This window comes from Populus trichocarpa, chromosome 3 (assembly GCF_000002775.5).
Source record: "Populus trichocarpa isolate Nisqually-1 chromosome 3, P.trichocarpa_v4.1, whole genome shotgun sequence".
In the NCBI taxonomy this organism is placed as follows: Eukaryota; Viridiplantae; Streptophyta; class Magnoliopsida; order Malpighiales; family Salicaceae; genus Populus; species Populus trichocarpa.
The window spans coordinates 12,193,273-12,212,428 of NC_037287.2; the positions used below are offsets into that span (position 1 = coordinate 12,193,273).

General features: G+C 34.0%; 1 protein-coding gene across 4 annotated transcripts; it reads left to right on the plus strand.

Annotated features, from left to right (window-relative positions):
- The first annotated feature begins 3,381 nt into the window (after positions 1-3,381).
- LOC7456090 (lysine-specific demethylase JMJ13) lies at positions 3,382-10,999 on the plus strand. Of its 4 annotated transcripts, none has more exons than XM_002303398.4 (11): positions 3,382-3,850; positions 5,148-5,532; positions 6,349-6,505; positions 6,586-6,805; positions 7,630-7,683; positions 7,765-7,844; positions 7,949-8,226; positions 8,359-8,754; positions 8,873-9,279; positions 9,381-9,659; positions 10,161-10,999. In XM_002303398.4, the coding sequence occupies exons 1-11, from the start codon at positions 3,848-3,850 to the stop codon at positions 10,521-10,523; spliced, it is 2,622 nt and encodes an 873-aa protein (XP_002303434.2). In that variant the 5' UTR covers positions 3,382-3,847; the 3' UTR covers positions 10,524-10,999. The 4 variants fall into 4 exon arrangements, with proteins under 4 accessions (XP_002303434.2, XP_024453192.1, XP_024453193.1 ...); XM_024597424.2 differs by having other exon boundaries at positions 9,387-9,659; XM_024597426.2 differs by lacking the exon at positions 3,382-3,850 and adding an exon at positions 4,534-4,690.
- The last annotated feature ends 8,157 nt before the right edge of the window (positions 11,000-19,156 follow it).

The window sequence follows — 19,156 nt, forward strand, 5'->3', positions numbered from 1 at the left end:
ATAGAAAATGATTAAAAAATATATTGAAGTGCTTTATTATTCGTACGAGTAATAAAACAACACCCCGGTTTTTTTAGAGTATTAGGTAATTATTGTATCTTGTGCCAATATAATTTGAAGCTGTGTTTTAATTTAAAAGAAAATGTCAGTGTTATAAATATATATTTTATATCATAATAATTATTTTTAACTGGGAAAGAAAACATGATATTTCTACTTAATAAAATGAATTAAAAAAATATATAAAAACTGATAAATTAAAAAAGAGTTTTGAATACTAATGAGAAACTACTGTTCCTAGTAAGAAAAAAAAAACATATATAAATGCAAATATTTCACTTTGGATATATTTTATATTTTGAACATTTTCTTTTATTTATCTAAGATGTTAATCTCAGTCATTACATACAAATGATTTTAAAAATGAATTACAGTAACTTTTTTGAAGTATTATGAAATTAAAAACAATTCAAAAGATTAACAACTATTAAATTTTTTTAAATTAAACAAATTAAAAAAATAAGAGAGGGGATATTAATTAAAATTTAAATTGAGAGTAATTAAAAAATTAAAAAAAAGTCAAGTCGTGTGCTCGTCCAATAATTAAAAAGCCTAGACATGCCTAATTTATTTTCTCTTTGAAAAAGAGCGGATGACAATGTTTTTTTTCTCTTAATGAGCTATACACAGCCCGTATGGCAAAGGACATGTCTCCTATAACATTTTTTGATCATTTATAGTATTTGAAAATTGAGGTTTGATTTTTTTTTAATGAAAAACCCCATTGTTTAATTACTTTTAACCTAAAATTTTTATATAAACCTCATTAAAATATTTTTAACCTTAAAACATTCTTTAATCAACTAAAAAATTTAAAATCAAACTGATTTAAAATAAAATTTATAGGTTCTAATCTATATTTTTTTAGCACGTTTGAAGAACAAATCCATCTTCTTTAAACTCTATTCTTTATAACAAATCCAACAACGTTAAGTTTGATTTTTTTTCTCCTTAGAAATTATCTGATTAGAATTTTCTCTTTTTTTTTTCTAATGACTTTGTGTTTTCTCTTTAGTGTTTAAGGATTAAAATGTAAAAGAAATAATGTTTCAGATTAAAATATAAAAAACTCAAATAACAAGGACTAAATAATGTATAGTGTAAAACTTGAGGGGTAAAATTGAAGTGTTTAAAGTGTTTTTAAAAATCAGCTATGTGTTTTTTTGTCATTGTTTTTTCAATTTTTACTTAATAATAAGCTAAAATTTTATTTTGTAAGATCACTTTAATTTAACAATAGAATTTTGTAAATTCACTTTAATTTAATAATAGAATATTTTATGACAGTCAAATATGCAAGAATATATAAATAGGAAATAAATCTCAACGTATTAAACTTTAATAACATAATTTGCAAGGATTACACTGAAAAAAAAAAAACTCAATAACTGAATTTAAAATATTCAAGCAAGAAAAAAATAAACTCGAGTGGTGAGATGAGTAGCTTGACGGGCGGGAATAAACAGTGATGTACTGATGGGCATCAATTTCCCCCCCTTTTTTTTTTAATTTACAGTTTTAATTTTAATACCACAAGAAATAACAACTTTACCTTATCCGTTACGGGTTTCCTAAATTTTCTGGACAAGTATTTTCTAATTTTTGTGACTTAAACAATACTGCTTCCCGTGATACAGAGAGAGAGAGAGAGAGAACGCTAAGACTTAAAAGCTGGGCCGGTGATTTATGGGTCCGTGAAACCTGCTGTAACCGCCAGCTAATTTTGTCCTGGCAATACCACCCACGGTAGCACACAAGACGCTTGAAACTGCGCTCCCGTTTCCCGCCACGTGTACATCACTGTACAAGGATATCTCCACGCGTCGAGCTCATGTCTTTTTTTCCCCTGAGGCACGACTGGTTGGGGTCCGGGTTAGTTCCATTTGGTTGACGGAATCCAGAGTGAAGGACGACCGTGTCCTTGGTGTTTTCGCCAAAAGAACGAACAAGAGCAAGGACATAAGTGTCATGTGAAAAGTAGTCCAACAAACTTAGAAGGTAGGTGATAATGATTCTTCGCAAAGTCGGCCGCCCGAAGGAAAAAAGTACAAACGGCTTTTATTTCACATCCTGTATTGCTGTCACCTATTTTTACCGTTCAGCTTACGTGGTTCGTTTAGATGAACGGTTCGATTTTCTCATTGTACACGAATCGTTGCTGTACATTTCTACACGTGAGAATTACGTCTTTCCAGCCACTTTCTTGTCTCTGACCAGAATACCTACCATGAACTCTTCGGTAGCACCGTCGAGCGAATTGTCTCAAATAGCCTCGCATAACCATCCCTTTCACACGCTCTCTCCCTTGAAATACATGGAAAATATTTATCAGTGTAATTCGTTCCTTTGAACAAATTTTGATTTGAATTGAGTTCCTCCACTAATTATATTTAATTTTTAATTTACATTTTGGCCCACATGAACAATATTTATTTATTAAAACATGAGTGAAAATAAATAATAAAATAAATTAAACTCGATCTCAAATTTATTCAAGATAATCTTTACCAAATAATTTATCAAAGATTCTTGATAATGCTAAACTAAGACGGGCTCTTTTATATATATATATATATATATATATATTCTCGATGTAGATTAAATTGTAATAAAAAAATTCATATCTTTTAAGTTAATTCATGAAATGTAAATACTATTTTTATCACATATATTTGTGATATGTACATACTATTTTTATCACGTGGATGAAATGTTATATAATGTTTTTAATCTTTTTACATATTAATATAGACACAAGTGGACTAATATAGCAATAATACCTCCAACAAAAAAATATATTTTCTAATCAATCATTGAGATAGATATCGTATTTTAAGTTAATTCATGAAAAAAGTTAACATCTTCACCATATTTTTACTATTAAGGTTGTAAAGGGGGGTAAAATAGTAAAAGTGTCTAAAATGGAAAGCTTTAAAAAGAAATAAAATAAAAAAATTGGAGACTTTATTGTTAAAGTTGCTTTTACAAGTATTTTTTTATTTAAAAATATATTAAAATAATATTTATTTTTAATATTAATACATTGAATATTCTAAAAATATTAAAAGAATAGTTTAAAATAAAAAAAATAAAACAAAATTAAAAAGCACTGCGTGGCCGCACAAAAAACAGCGACAACAAATGAAGCGAAAATAAACGCGTTTTGGCCGGCAAGGCGTTTGGTTGAACCACCTAACAACTACCACCACTTTCCTCCATCCTTCTCTCTCTTTCTCTACTCAATTCCATTTTTTTTTTCTAATTTAAAAAAAACTGAAAAGTAGTACTAGTAAATTTTGTTTTTTCACTATAAAAATACAAGTTATCTTCTTTAAGGCCTTTTCCCGGTTTTCTAAGCCATTCCCTTCTTTTAACTTTCTCTCTCTTCCTCTCTTCCTTTTCTTTTCACTCACTGCCTTTTCTTTTCTCTCTCCACACCTTCCACCGTTAAACTTCCGTTCTCGCCGGAAACCGCTCATCTCTCCGGCGTATAGCCTCCGTTTATTGCCGGCGAACCCGAGAATTCGAATTCACTGATTTGTTTGGTTTCGTGTCTCTGTCTCCGTTTTTGACAACTACTTTTTCCGGATCTTCTGAGATTGGCTCTGTTTGTTCGTTCTTGGCGCGTTTTGAGAGAATGTGGCGTGCTTGGTTGTGATTAATTGTTTTGTTGAAGAAGATCTTGATCTAGGGTTTGGAATTCGTGTATTTTGTTGATTTCAGTTTTGTTTTTGTTGGCTACAATTTGATTAAAACGGAGGCGTATAGTGACCGTCCACGGAATGAAATGGTATGTGGTTTCTCTTTGCTAATTTAAAAATTTCTTCCATCTTTTAAATTTATCTGTTGATGCTTATAAAGCTGTGTTCAATAGTTATGGAGTTAATTTATTCCAGTTTCTATTGGACAGATCTTTCACATTGTTCTACCATGCAATGGTGATTTTGATTTCTGGATTGTATTTTTTGGAAATTTAAATATTTTTTTTGAGCTTCAGTTTGATTTATTAAACCGTGTTTTTATAGTTTTTTGATTCTTCCAACCTCTGTTTTTGTTGCATTTTCTGTTACGCTTCAAAGATTAATTTTTATTTTTATTTTGTGAAGATGTTTAACTATTTTTCTTTTTTTCTAAATGAGTTTTATAATTTATTTTTCGGATTTCAATTTAATTTTAGCCGGCTAACAAGCTGCACGCAAAGATGACAAGATCATGCTTCCATTTTTTTTTAATTCTCTCATTTTTCATGTGCCTGTAAAAATTGTGAATGAAGTGTGTACGCGTGTATTTGTTGAACGGTAGCTTTGACCATGCTTAGAAGTTCCGCGGATAAAGATAAAAAGAGTTATAGAATTGAAAAAATGACCGTAAAGAGTTGATATGGTCATAGACGTAGTTGGTTCAAGTTGTACTTTTATTAGTTTGAAATATTCCTTGGATTTATTGAATTTTTGACCCTCAATTCAACATGGGTCCTGTGGATACTCTCATTTTTGGCTTTGATTGTGGTGATAAATTGATTAATTGATATGACCACAAATGGTTGACTCTGTATTACTTTCTTTGGGGTGGAAAGAAGCGGGGCAGTATTGAAATTTCTTTGGGGCTATACAATTAACATGAATGCACGGTAATTTCCTGTTGGCGACTTTCTACAGTTTTCACTTTAGGTGAATTGTTTTTGTTTGTTGTCTTTTTATTTGATAATTTGGTCGTTCATTTCTGAACTTTGACATGATTTCTTGAATCATGCATTGAGTGTTGACTTGCTGTAGGCCCTTCTGGATTGTATTGAACATAAATGTTTTTGTAGCTGAACTCATTATCAGTTGAAATAAACAATACAGATGCTTAGATTCGTGTCTGTGAAACTGAAAATGCTTGATGAATTTGTGTTTCATGCTGGTTGCATTCTTGAATTAGAGCTTTATATATTCTCATATCTTCTATCAAAATACATGCTGCACCTGATGTTGATGCTTTGCTATCTAAATATAAGGTTGAAAGTGCATTATTTATCATGCATTTCTTTTCTTTTTTTATCCATGTGTTGATCGGATTCTATTGTACTGCCTTTTGTTTTGAAGGTGGAAGGAAGGGTATGCTTGTCCAAAGAAGCTCGGAATGGGCTAGAATATTTGAAGCGCAAAAGGCTTCAAAAAATGAAATTAGAAAGTGTCACAGAAACTGTAAGTATTCCCAGTATGATGAGTAGAAGCGGAGGAGATGCTTTAAGGGCTTCAGCATCGTGTGGTGTTAGGATAAATGGTAACATGGAATCATTCTCTAGGTCTGCTGGTGCTTCAAGTGGGAAGGATGTGTTTTCAAAGCGGAAAGTGGAAAAGTTTGACACTAGTGATTTAGAATGGACTGAAAAAATCCCAGAATGCCCTGTCTATTGTCCGACAAAGGAAGAGTTTGAGGATCCCTTGGTGTACTTGCAGAAAATAGCTCCAGAAGCTTCAAGATATGGTAATGGATCAACTCAGGTTTATTTTTTCTTATGATGTTGGTTGTATTGAATAACATGAAAATTGAACATGTAGGGAGTGTAAAATTCTTCCAATTTTTTGTCTCAAATTGGTCTAATTTATCTTATAAAAGTTATTCCCAAACATTGTTTTGTTAAGAGGTAATGTAGTCTTGAAACAGGGTCTCCTATAACAATTTCTTTAAACCTTGTTTGTAATCTTGCTGATGCAATCTTGCTGGTCTATCAGCTACTGTAAATCACATGGAAGACACCTGCTTAAATTAGGGTTCATGTAAAAATCTTAAGGTCCTACTTTTGTTTTTGGTTGGCATATCTACTCTGTACTAAGCCTGTATATGTCTATGCTAAAAGCAAGCAGACATTGCTGTCTAATAATCTCTTTTGGCCTCTTTATTGGTTATACAATCTTCTTGGTTTTACTTAAGGTACTGCATTGATTGGAGTATTTCTGTTTCTTTAAAATTGAAGAACATTTAATTCTCAACATCGAGCCACAAGAATGAGAACCTGGGCATGTCTAATTCACGCATTCCCTGCTTCATATAAAAGCATATTATGTAGTGTAATAGACATCCTTATTATTCTTTGTCAGTATTGTCTCGGTCTCATTGGGAAACATTCTTTGTTTTTCTCATAATACGATCTTCCTTCAAGTAACATTTGTGGAAACTGCAAGACTGAGGGAGTTCTTTTGCTTTCTTATTGCCAATTACAAGTTTCTGCTGCCATGTTTTCATCAATCAAATTAATGCAATTTGCATCTTCTTGTTTTTCTTCTTCTTCTGAATTTACAGGTATATGCAAGATTATTTCTCCTATTAGTGCATCTGTTCCTGCTGGGATTGTATTAATGAAAGAGAAAGCAGGATTCAAGTTTACAACTAGAGTACAACCTCTTCGTCTTGCTGAGTGGGATAGTAGTGACCGAGTCACATTTTTTATGAGTGGAAGGTTAGTTTTATTACTTCAAAGAGATATAAGTTCTTACTTGATTGTTTTCTCGGGTTTTAAATATGAATGGTGATTTTCAGAAATTATACATTTCATGATTTCGAGAAAATGGCGAACAAGGTTTTTGCCCGTAGATATTGTAGTGCCAGTTGTCTTCCTGCGACGTACATGGAAAAAGAATTTTGGCATGAAATTGCGTGTGGAAAGACAGAAACGGTTGAATATGCATGCGATGTTGATGGCAGTGCCTTTTCATCGTCTCCCAGGGACCCGCTTGGAAATAGCAAGTGGAATCTGAAGGTGTTGATTTTGCTTTTCCATTTATGATTTCCTGTTCTTTATTCTGATGGATAACATCCGCCTAATTTTACCCAAGGAAAAAAAAATATTATTTCAAGTACTGGAGTTGGTCAGATGTGCAAAATAAAAACAAAAAGAACCAGGAGAATTTGCAAAGCATCCAGGGAGGGGTTGGGTGGTAAAATGTGTAATATCATGATCTAATGGCTAAAATCAATCCAACTGGAGAACCCAAATCACAGTATGAGAATTTTTTTCACATAAGTGTGCAGCACGAGAAACCCTCACTATTCTCAACAGAAATCAGTGTGGCAAAGAACGGAGTCTTTATCTTTGGAAGGGTGCGCCAGAATTCTGGCAATTTGGTTTTCCTGAGCCTCCTGGGTTGAAAAGTGGGAACCATACGTGAGATCTGCTAATAGCCTGATACATGTTTGTTGCCACCCAAGATAAGATTGTTTTGTTTTAAAATGGAGAAATCCTGTTCCATTAGGAACAGGGTAGTGTATATAGTAGATTGAATATAAATTTTTCCTTCGCAAGTAAAGTGAAAAATATTTCAAAACAGGGTAGTGTATATCCCCTTTAATCTTATGCCATTCATCAAATAGCTAAAAAAATAATCCCCTTTAGCATCCCGCCTAAAATCTCTTCCTCCCTTATTTTTTATTATTATTCTACTGCTGTGGATAAAGAGTTGCTTGTTGGGAAAAAAAAATAGCTCATTGGTTACTGAAATTTATGAATAATGTCTTTTGTATCTGTTTCTTGTATTGCACGGACAGCTACCAATTATTATACTTTATATATGTTTGTGATTTCAGAATCTTTCCCGGCTGCCGAAGTCCATTTTGCGCCTTCTGGGACCAGCTATTCCGGTAATTGGTCAATATATTTCTTGTCATATTTGTTAGTGTACTTGATGTCTCTTGTTGACTTAGATTGCACACTTATTTCAGGGGGTAACTGATCCTATGCTTTACATTGGAATGCTGTTTAGCGTGTTTGCTTGGCATGTAGAAGATCATTATTTGTACAGGTATTATTCATATATGTATTCTTTTTTATCCTTTGCTTTGTATTGTTTAGTAAATTTTTTTGTTAACATTGATTTAATTGTCAATTTAATTACCTTACTGGCAGCATTAATTACCATCATTGCGGAGCATCAAAAACTTGGTATGGAATTCCTGGTCATGCAGCTTTAAAATTTGAAAAAGTGGTTAGAGAACATGTGTATAGCCATGATATTCTATCAACTGATGGGGAGGATGGAGCTTTCGATGTACTTTTGGGGAAAACAACTCTGTTTCCCCCAAATATATTGTTAGAACATGATGTCCCTGTGTACAAGGCTGTGCAAAAGCCTGGGGAGTTTATAATCACTTTCCCGAGAGCTTATCATGCAGGATTCAGCCATGGTAAGAAATTGTTTCTTTCAGCTGAGATGATAATAGTTTTGATTTTTTTTTGACTTACCCATCTTAACTGGATTTTGGGATATTTGTTACAGTATAGCGATAGTAATTGTATTTTCCCTTGTCTATTTGTAGGTTTCAACTGTGGTGAGGCTGTGAACTTCGCAATTGGTGACTGGTTTCCTTTGGGGGCTGTAGCTAGCTGGCGCTATGCACTACTCAACAGGGTGCCTCTACTTCCCCATGAAGAACTTCTGTGCAAAGAAGCAATGCTTCTTTATACAAGTCTAGAACTTGAAGATTCAGATTATTCCTCTGCGGACCTGGTTTCCCATAATTGGATTAAGGCTTCTTTTGTGAAGCTGATGCGATTCCACCACCGTGCTCGCTGGTCTATAATGAAATCAAGAGCATGCACTGGCCTTTTGCCAAATACCAATGGGACAATCTTATGCACCTTATGTAAACTGGATTGCTATGTGGCATTCCTTAACTGCAGCTGTGACTTGCATCCGGTGTGCCTTAGACATGGTATGATTTGCTCCATATCTTCCACGGACAACATACAAAATATCTCTCTTCTTTCTATGATTAGTCATTTTCAATTGTCTTATAATCACTTTATAATTGTGCTGGTTGCACTGTCCAGATTTCAGTTCACTTGGCTTTTCATGTGGGAGAAATCACACACTGTTTTTGAGGGAGGATATTTCTAATATGGAAGCTGTAGCTAAGAAATTTGAGAAGGAAGATGGAATATTAGAGGAGATTAGACGGCAAGCAAACACTGGTGATGATTTGTATTCTTATCAGTTATCAGTTAAGTTTCATTGTGTTCCCGAGGATGGGTACTTTCCTTATTGTGATATAAGCTTTGATTTCAATGCCGAGACTCCTGCGATAACCTGGGAATGTTCACAAGAGTTTAGCAAATCCACAAACAAGTATGGTATTGGAAATTTTAGACCTGAATACTCTGAAGCTTCCATTTCCTGTGCTGCATCCACTCTCTGTTCTTTTGGAGAGCCAGTGGAAAGCTTTTCTGCATCTGACAACGTATGATTCCTTTCTTATTCCTACTTTAGACAAATGTTGAAAAATAAGTTGTTTTTAACATTATGGTTAATGGATTTTATTTCCATCTTTGGCGGGTAAAGGTGCAGGCTGACTTTAATGCAGGAAAACTTGATCCGGAAAGGTTATTTGAGGAAGGATTGCACAGCAAGCATGAGTACTCAGTATCCTCTCAATCACATGATGATGAATTCTTGAGAATCCAGAAAAGTAATCCTCGAGGGTTAGAGGTTAAATCCAGTGTTGATGAACAAAGTGATGATTCTGACTCGGAGATTTTTAGGGTTAAGCGCCGGTCTTCTCTGAAAGTTGAAAAAAGAGTTGTGAATGATGCTGCATCTTCAAAGAACTCTGAACACCAGGTATAGTTGTATATTGCTACCTTGACTCTATTTTGGTCACTTAATTTTGTACTCTTAATTTTGTAAATTGCTTTCAAGTCCTGCTTTTCAATGATTTGTATGTTATATATGGTTCTTGTCTTATTTGATTGTGTTTTAAGGATTCTCAGGTGGTGTATCTTTGAATCTTGCCATTTTTCTCTCTCTCTTTTGCATTCTGTGCTTCCTCTATTTTTCAATGTACTCTACCAGTAAAATGCAAAGAGTGTTTGAATTAAGCATTATCTTTCCCTGATGTAATTTTCTGGTGTCTTAATGAAATTTGTCGCTAATTAGTTTCTCATAGTAGTGATATTAGATTATTTTGAACTATACGGCAAGTTATTCATAATGCATGCTGTAGTGTCCGTACTTGCACTCATTTGGCTACCATAATGTCAAAGGATGAACTTTGAAGTAGTTGTGCTGAAAACTATTGTTGTACTCAGATTTTTCATGCTCATATTTGGTCACCTGATACAGGGGCTTAAAAGACTGAAGAAGCTCCAACATGAAGGAAGATATGGGCAAACGACATCATCAGAATACTGCAGAGCTGATGAATCAAATCATGGTTCCACTTCTTCAAATTCAGATTATAAAGAAGCACCAGAGTGTGCTTCAAAGGACAGGGTTGCCAGGGGAAGTACTATTCCATTCTCGATTAAGTTCAAGAAGTTGACCTCCAAGGAAGAAATGGGTAGACAGCGAGAACACCACAGATTGGACCGCTTCCAGCATGAACTGGGAAAGACTACGAGGGAACCACCTCCTATAGAGATTGGGCCAAAGCGTCTTAAAGTCAGAGGCCCGTCATCTCTAGGTTCAGAGAGCAGGTTAGATTGACTTTTGGATCACATAATTGACGAGAAAACTGGCTGGCCTGCCTCGGGAGTATCATCTAGAGCCTGACTTTGCTAACCTTTTCTTCTCTAATGGGGTTCTAACCACACGGAATATCAAAAGATTGATTGATTCTGGGAGCAGCGGCAAAGATTAACCAACTCTAGGACATACTTTTATTCTTTGTGCAGGCCTCGAATTGGGGCGCTTTGCACGGATGGTGATTCTTCAGGTTCTCATGCCGGGGTGTTTTTCCGTCATTTGGCAGGAGAACCTTCCTGCTAGCTGAAAGTAGAAATTTGATTAGTAACTTTGTAAAATTTTTTTAACAGTCAGATTAATTCTTGCAAGGAAATAGTGGGTATTCCACTGCTCCTTCATTTAAAACCAGTCTGCTGCTTCCGCAGGTTCTTTATTCTTTATGTAGCAATGGACTACTTGAATAAATGCAGAGAAATACCTGTTTTCTCTTTATGTGCGATCATGCCTGCTTCATTTCTTATGTTTATTTAGCTCATACGGTCACAGTACATAGCTATTGTACATGCAAGGATTGTTATGGGATTGGCACGCCATTAAACCGAGTTTAAATTGAAAGGCTTGGCATGCACTGAACCAGAGATGAGAAAACTTGAGCTGTTCCCCCCCCAGTGTTGATAATGTTGCAAGGTGCAAAGCTCGTCTTAGAAAAGCAAGCTGGGGATAGATGAACAGTGGGGTATGCTGTTTATGCCTTGTATATGGGGTGATTTCCTAGTGGACATGCCACTGGCAGTGTGCATGCATGTGGCTGTCACTGCAAGGTGCAAACTTTAATAGCTTACGTGCTTTCCCGTTCTTGAAAGATAGCATAGGACTTCCATGGGGCTTTGTTACTGCTGTCTTGTTCACGTTAATGGCAAGCACTAGGGTCATATGTTCAGTGGTTGGGAAGCTGTTTTGACACGAACCAAGTTTCCCTGTGGTCTGTTTGGGTCGTTCTGCTCCTTTTGTAGCCCAGCATTTGCAACATTATTGACAATAGCATGTAGCCATTTTTGTTGTGAATGGAGAAAGATACCTGACACAAATCACAACGGTTTCGCTGTTTATGTTTTGATTTTATTCAGAAACAGGTGGGCCGCAATGGTCATATGTTGTTCCTTCTCTTCTCAGGAAAACAGAAAAGATTGCTGTTTCTTCACGAGAGCTGCTAATGCTCGGGAATCTTAGGCACTCGAGAATTCTTTTCAGAGAGGCAGCCCGACAACAAATGCACTAGATGGGAGAAAAATCTCCTTTTCGGCCTAGACTGCTTACTTACAAAATTAAAGTGAATGGGAATTACGGGTATGCTATAATGCGACGATATTGGTCGTGATCTGATGACTAAAATGGAACCATTAATCCTGAACTTTTCCTCCTATTTCTTGCTTCCTGACTGTGTTTTGCGACTTGTCCATCTCAAATCTCAATCCTTGGACTTTGAAGATCAATGTATATATATGGAGCCCGCTCGTTTGACATGAGTCATGAGGTGTCAATGATACACCCATACTTCAAAAATTTAAGAACAAATTTCTTATCCATTTTATTCCTCACAAATAAAATCTTCCCGAGGAAAGAGAGTAAAAAATTCCTTATCTAGTATCTGTAAAATGAAATAAAATCTTGAAAAAGACGTGAGAATTATCCTCAGACCTTTAACCACCTTTTTCTTTGCTACTTACAAATTATCTTTTCTATGCCCTAGGGTTTTTTTATTTTAAGAATACTAGATCTCTGGAATTTGTTTTCCCTGGAAGATGAATCCTAGGATCTTATAGATATGGGCCAAGCTTGCATGTACAAGCAACAAAGTCCAACATAAGGCCCTCGGAGTCTAGTTGAAGAAAAACCCTAAGCCCAATAGATCTTACATACTGATCCAAAAAGAAAAGCTTGCAGTTTGGACTTTGGAGGATGTCTTGTCCTGCTTCGGACGTTGCCCTTGTAGTGCCCTTAGGGCACAGATCGATCGCCACTGCAATAGTAGGGATGGCATGGGAGCACCATGGAGTTAGAGGATACGTACATTAACATTTTTCTGATGCTCTTGCTTGTATATAAACAATGCCATCATCTAGAATATAATCAAGGGAATCACCTCTAAGAAAATAGTTGACATTTAATTTTTTCCTTCTGGGTAAAATTTATATTCCAAACATTATTTCAGCATGCAACGTAAAAATACAAGAATAACAGCAATTTCTGCTCACAAAATTGACAGTAGGATTCCATTTTTTTTATACTGACATAAGATCATGATTCTCATGCCTGCAGTGAGCTAGCTAGTTACCACACCCAGGCTCTTGAACATGGCTTGCCACGTTAATAAATCTAAATAAAGTGAATATCTATGCATTTGCATTATATAAATAAACAACTATATAACCATAAGATTACGAAGGATTCGCAGTTATGCCGATCATATATAATGACGCTTATTTGTAAGAGAATGATTATAGGATTTATGTACAGTAATAAACATTGTGGAAGTGGTATGGTGCATTGTTCGACCACATTTGACCTAACTTTTCTGTGGAAGAGAGAAGAGCGATGAAGATGAAGGTGGCAGCGTTGAATGTCGTAGGTGGCGGGCATGGGAGAGAGGAGCGGTGAAGATAAATTGAATTGATGAGCCGTTGAGAAGAGTGACTGTGAAGAGATAGGCTTGACAAAAGATCAAAGCGGGCAGAGAAGAGAGGGAGTCGGCTAGCTATGACATAAAGTCAGCTTTAGCAATTCGGCTTGTTCTTATTTATCATATTTATACATACATATATAGTGGCATAATGATAAATTCATTAAATTATTTTTATTAATATAATCGGGCGCGCACAGAGCTCTATCGGAGCATAAGATATCATCGATCTTAACTCCATACCCCCAGTCCAGTTTAGGAATTTTCCCCTAAGTTAATTGTAGTACAACAACAATGATAAAGAAGATTTAGGCTGTCAAATGAGCTGTACTTGGCATTGATTCATTTTTATATTAATAATCACTTTATGATTAATTATATATTAACCTAACATGGAGAAGTTCTTAAAAACTTTGCTCATTAATATTCAATAAGAATATAACATTTATTTTGTTATTTTTTATTATATATTTTTCTCAAATTATTAATTATTTTTACATTTATTCGGTGCGTAAAAATGATCAATTCATGATTTTTTTATATTAAAAAATAGTTTTAAGATAATAATAAGTTTTTATTTAAAAAAAATACTTATAAAAAAAACATATTTTATTATATATATATATATATATTATGTTGTTGGCATGTGTTTTAACCATAAGTAATTAATAGAATATTACTAATTACTATTATTAATACCATATTTTGTTTTATCTAAAAAATGGATTTTCATATTTGAATAAAGTCATTTAAATGACATCATTTTAGGTAGAATGACGTAGTTTTATAAAAGGAAGCTCTTTTCTTTTTGCCTCCCTTATGCGCTGCGTTTTGTCTCTGTCAGTTCCGAAGGTCCCAATCTTTTCACGCGACGTCGTTTTGCATTGGAATGGCGCCGTGCTTGCAAAAAAACTTGCGCGTTCTTTTTTGCCGCTCCACTATTGCGCTGTCGTTAAGGGTGGGCAGCCCTGAGGGTGTCCATTCTTTTTACACAGAACGGCGACGTTGCATTGAAGGATACAGGTTCGACGCGGCGCCGTTCCATTATGAAAATTGAACTCCGCGGTGTCGTTTCTTGGATGTGGGCGGCAGTTTCTCCTGGAATTGTGGGATTTTCTTTATTCAAACGTTAAGAGTTTAGACATATGGTTGGGTTTGGTTGTCCACAGTTCACACGCTGCTTTTCGTTCTTTACACTTTCTTTGCTCTATCTTGATCCTGTCTCTATTTTCACGCTTTCATTGTGATTGGAAGAGGGTTGTTCTCTGTGTTTGTTGGTTTATTTTTTCTCCGTACTTAAAGTGTCACTGATGTTGTTCCACTGCTATATATCATGTCCAAGATCAGTTCTAGATGCATCCATAGAGATGCTCCAATCCTTTCTCAGTGGTTTGGGAGGTGCTAGGGAGAGTTGTCTATTCATTCTATCTTGAGCGATTTTAGCACCGAAAGATTTAATAGAGTGGCTGCCTGACGTCGACTCATGAGTCCAAAATCAAATTAGGCTGAGATGATATGCGAACACCTGTTCACCTTGATCTTTGTGAATTGTCAACCACCGCACTCATTTCTAATCCGCCCCGCAAAAAAGCAAGGCGGGAGGATAATCTGTCCTCCTCTCTTTGCACTTTTGGTTTTGATAGGGCTCTGCAGTCCTCCTCATTATCAGTCTGTTTTGCTGTTTTCTGCCAATATTAGTCGATATAGAGTCAACTAAAATTAGTCCAAATATGCATGTCATAGAAATTACACTGTAGTGTCGAATAGATTATCAAGAGTATAAATGTTGGATCGTATAGAAAGGAATCCACTCCGAATAAATATCATTTGAACTTAAAATTTTTGACGCATGCGGAATTTGTGTTATATTTATCTAGAAAAAGACCTGAAGGTCTAATCGTGCTTCTTGTTGAGTCCTCCGGCATTGCGTCTCTTTTTCTTCCCAGTGGTAGAACAACTCATTCTCGCTTTGAAATCCCGCTGGCTGTTGATGAATGCTCCCACATGTCATATTAAAAAGGGCACTCGATTATCAAAGTTGGTTGAAGATGCTGCTTTTGTTGTTTGGGATGAGGTCCCGATGTTTTGAAGCACTTGACAAGACTCATACCTATAATATATATATATATATATATATATATATATATATATATATATATATATATATATATATATATTTGTGTATGCATAATTGATGACTAACACCGTCCTTTTACCGCTTATTCCAAGACTCTCATTGTACATATCTTCAATAACTTGTCAAGCGAGCTGTAAACGATTTTTGTTGAAGGTTGCTTTTATCAAGAAATCTGCAAGATGCCTTGAAGTCTTGACTTACAAAACTTCAATAGTTTTATTTTTCATTTTTTCATAAATTAAATTATAATCAATTTCTACTGGCTTGGTTCGATCATGTTGTATATTTAAGTTTTTAACAATCCATAAAAATATTGTGGATCCTCTCATTTTTTTTTAAAAAAGCTTATACATAATTGAGAAAAAATAAATTTAAAGTCTTTAAAGATAAAAGAATATAATGATAATAACCATACTTAGTTCATTGGTGATCACAAGATTTAAACTCAAATAAAAAACTAAGTTATAAAGCATTTTTAGTATCATTGGAAAATTATTATTTCCTTCTTATCCTATGATGAAATAAGTGTTAGTTGCATTGTGATAAAATGTGAGTTGTGCTCTTAATGATTTTTATATCTTGGTACATCAATTGAAGTATAAAAAAATATTCTTAATAAAAGATCACTTATATGAGTGAGAAATGTGGTTGTTTTCTTGATAACTTTAATGAAGACAAAATTCTCTAAAACACTCATGAATCCAAGAGTTGTTCAAGGCTAAAATGAACACAATAGTGAGAATTAAAGAAAATATCTAGGTATGGAGCCATGTGAGTAATATTGTCTTGGTTTACACAAAAGACTAAATAATTCAAGTCATTATGTTTACTATTTAGCCGAGTAAATCCAACATTATTTTACTACGAAAGGTTCAAAGCCAAAAACTACATTTTCTGATTTACTAATCTACCAAATCAATACCTTTTAACAAATCTTTGAGTCATTTTAAAACTAGTGAGATAATTTCCATTCATGTGAGAGATTATTGGAAATTTGTTTAAATAACATGGTTAATGAGCACATTTGAAGATAAATTAAAAGTGGGGTCCACTTGCATTTTAGGTTAAAAATTTATTTAATTTTATCTCCAACATATGCTCTTTAACATAAAATATTAACATGATTTAAATAAATTATAGGTGAATGAGAAATTGATCTTATTGAACCCTTGGTTGACATGTTTTGGTGAAACCTAAAACTCTTTAATAACTTCTATCTCATATAGGAAAGAAACAAAAAAAAATAAAATTAGTGTTTATAAAGTGGAAAGTTGAAAAGTTGAAATTAGACCTAAAACTCTTTAAAAACTTCTATCTCATATAGGAAAGAAACAAAAAAAAATAAAATTAGTGTTTATAAAGTGGAAAGTTGAAAAGTTGAAATTAGACCTAAATAACACCCAAGCTTAATTTTAGAGAGGAGAGGTCCTAAACAAAATGGACTTTGAGTTTAAACCCATACACACATACGCGTCGACCTAGCTTGACTCATGCTCGGGCTTCGGGCTTCGGCTTGGGCATGAATCTGAGTTTATTATAAAATTATATTTTGGATCACAAAAGATTATCTCTTACCAACTAAAATTTGGACTTGGGCTGGTCTATGGATAATTATTTTTTCCAACTCATTGTTTTGCCAAGTGAGCTCATGAATGTTAACAGTCTCTTCTAAAAATATTTTATGCAAATTTGAATAGTTTTTTTAGCTAAAAAAATAAATTTATGGCTACTATATTCATATTTAATTCTTGATCTATGGTGGTTAATCAAAGGTTGAAAGATGAGAATTAGCTCTTTAACTTTTTAGCTTCTAAAATTCACTAAAAAGGTGGTGAAGGAAGAGTTTGAGATAATGTTTTTTAGACTTTTATACACTATTCCTCACCTTATAATTTAGTTTTTTTTCTTTTTTTATACTTTGGTTTTCCTTCCAAAACTAGAGCTTAGGTTCATTTTGTTGAAAGATATTTGAGTCACATAATCTTTGGTTCAAAGACCTTGTTTAGAGGTGCATCTAAACCAAGGTGGTAGTGTTGGAATCTTGCGAGGCATAATACAAACATTCTAGTTGCACAAGTGAGGAGTAATAAAGCCCAAAGGACAAAGAATTTATCATGTACACAACAAAAGTTTCATACTTTATAGATTAAAAATTGTATGTATTTTTTTAATTTTTATGTTTTGAATGATCTTACTATGATAAACAAAATATCATTACTCACCGGTCTAAACTTATCAATTCTTTCAATTTATGTTAATCAGGGGCTAATGTTTTTTTCAATTTAGCCCCTGATTGCATTAATTAAACTAATTCAAAGTTTTATTAAGTCCTAAACTTATCATTTTTTTTTTATTTTTTTGGCTAAATTGACTTCAAACTTTATACTTTTATCCTTATTAACCCCCTAAACTTTCAATTTATGGTCTTGATCAAAGTCTTAATTTTTTTAATTTTTTTGGAAATTCAAATATGGGTTATGACAAAGTTAATAATGAATTATTGAATATTTATATTCTTAAGCTATTTTTAGTTTGAAATTTTCTTTTGTTAAAGAAAGAAATTATTGAAATTAAGCTAAAAACGCATTAGATAGTGTTATTATTTACATGCATGCATGATATTTACAGAAGCATAATTACACCTAATAATATGTAAATTGAGAGTCGCAACTAGCTAGTTGTTTAAGAAATTATAATGGCGTTGTATTAAGTACAAAGTTTATTTCTTCTCCTCGTTCCGAAAATGGGATATGGATGTCATATGAAAAGAAAAGGAAAGGATTGTTTGCAATCATGCGGGGTCATATTTCCTGTTTGGTGGGAACCTACACGCATCCTTACCTTGATTTCCACCATATTTCTGTTTGATTGGGTTGTGTGGGACCATCCTCTTCCCTACAATCATTCTTACCTTTATTGAAGAGAATAAAACTGTGGAATTGTTGAAAGCGAAACCAGAGAGAAAATGAAGAATGAGAAAGGAACAAAGAAAATTTTAGTTAATGGGTTCTTGTCAAAATCTACAAATTTTCTTTCAGTCACTAATCTCTCTAGATTTGTAGGGCACTAATCAAAGCTTCCCTTTGCTCCAAGTCGCTGCAAAAGATTCAAAATGTTTCCACTCATATAGCTCTTGTGTAAATAGGAACCTATACCTATTCTCGGGACTCAATAGAGGAAAAGAGGCATTTACCACTTTAAGTCTTGATATGTGGGTTTGATTGGAGAAAATCTCTTTCTAGATGGGTCAAGTTTTCTGAGCATATTTGTTTGTTCATGCAAGGAAAAAAGCTAAATTTAAAAGGTCTAAGTATTTGGGAATATATTATATATTCACGTCTTCCACTAATTATACTTTTAATTTAAAAACCTGATTAAGATAGTAGCCAGCTAATCTCGATTAAGTTTGAAATGACCATAACGAGTGCTTTACTGACAGTTGTATATCTAACTTCTTTTAATCCTATATAGCCCCATATATATATTTTCCGCATGCAAAAAATCAATCATGGAACAAACCCTTCTCATCTCTTAGATCGAAGCCCTGTAAATATGTTTTACAAGAAAGAAAAAAAAAGAAAAAGAAATCAACACCTAACTAATAAAGCGATTTGTGCAAATTTGAAAACTTTCCTTGCCTTCCATCAATGTGGAACAAGTTCTCCCAATATCGCACCAAGCCTTTTCACTTGGGAAATTCTCTAGAATTTTTCGTAGGAGAAGAGAGGGAAAAGTACCTCATAATTATTTTATTGAACGACGCAAGAAACAAAGACTTCTTGATCAGGTTTTCTTTGCGTAATTCTTTTTTGATCTTTAGATATATACTCAGGACAG

What these genes read in the sequence shown, in the direction of transcription:
- LOC7456090 (XM_002303398.4), top strand. An exon ending in TCATGCAGGATTCAGCCATG is followed by an intron (nt 8,227 to 8,358) that starts GTAAGAAATTGT and finishes GTCTATTTGTAG; the next exon opens with GTTTCAACTGTGGTGAGGCT. An exon ending in CAAAGAACTCTGAACACCAG is followed by an intron (nt 9,660 to 10,160) that starts GTATAGTTGTAT and finishes CACCTGATACAG; the next exon opens with GGGCTTAAAAGACTGAAGAA.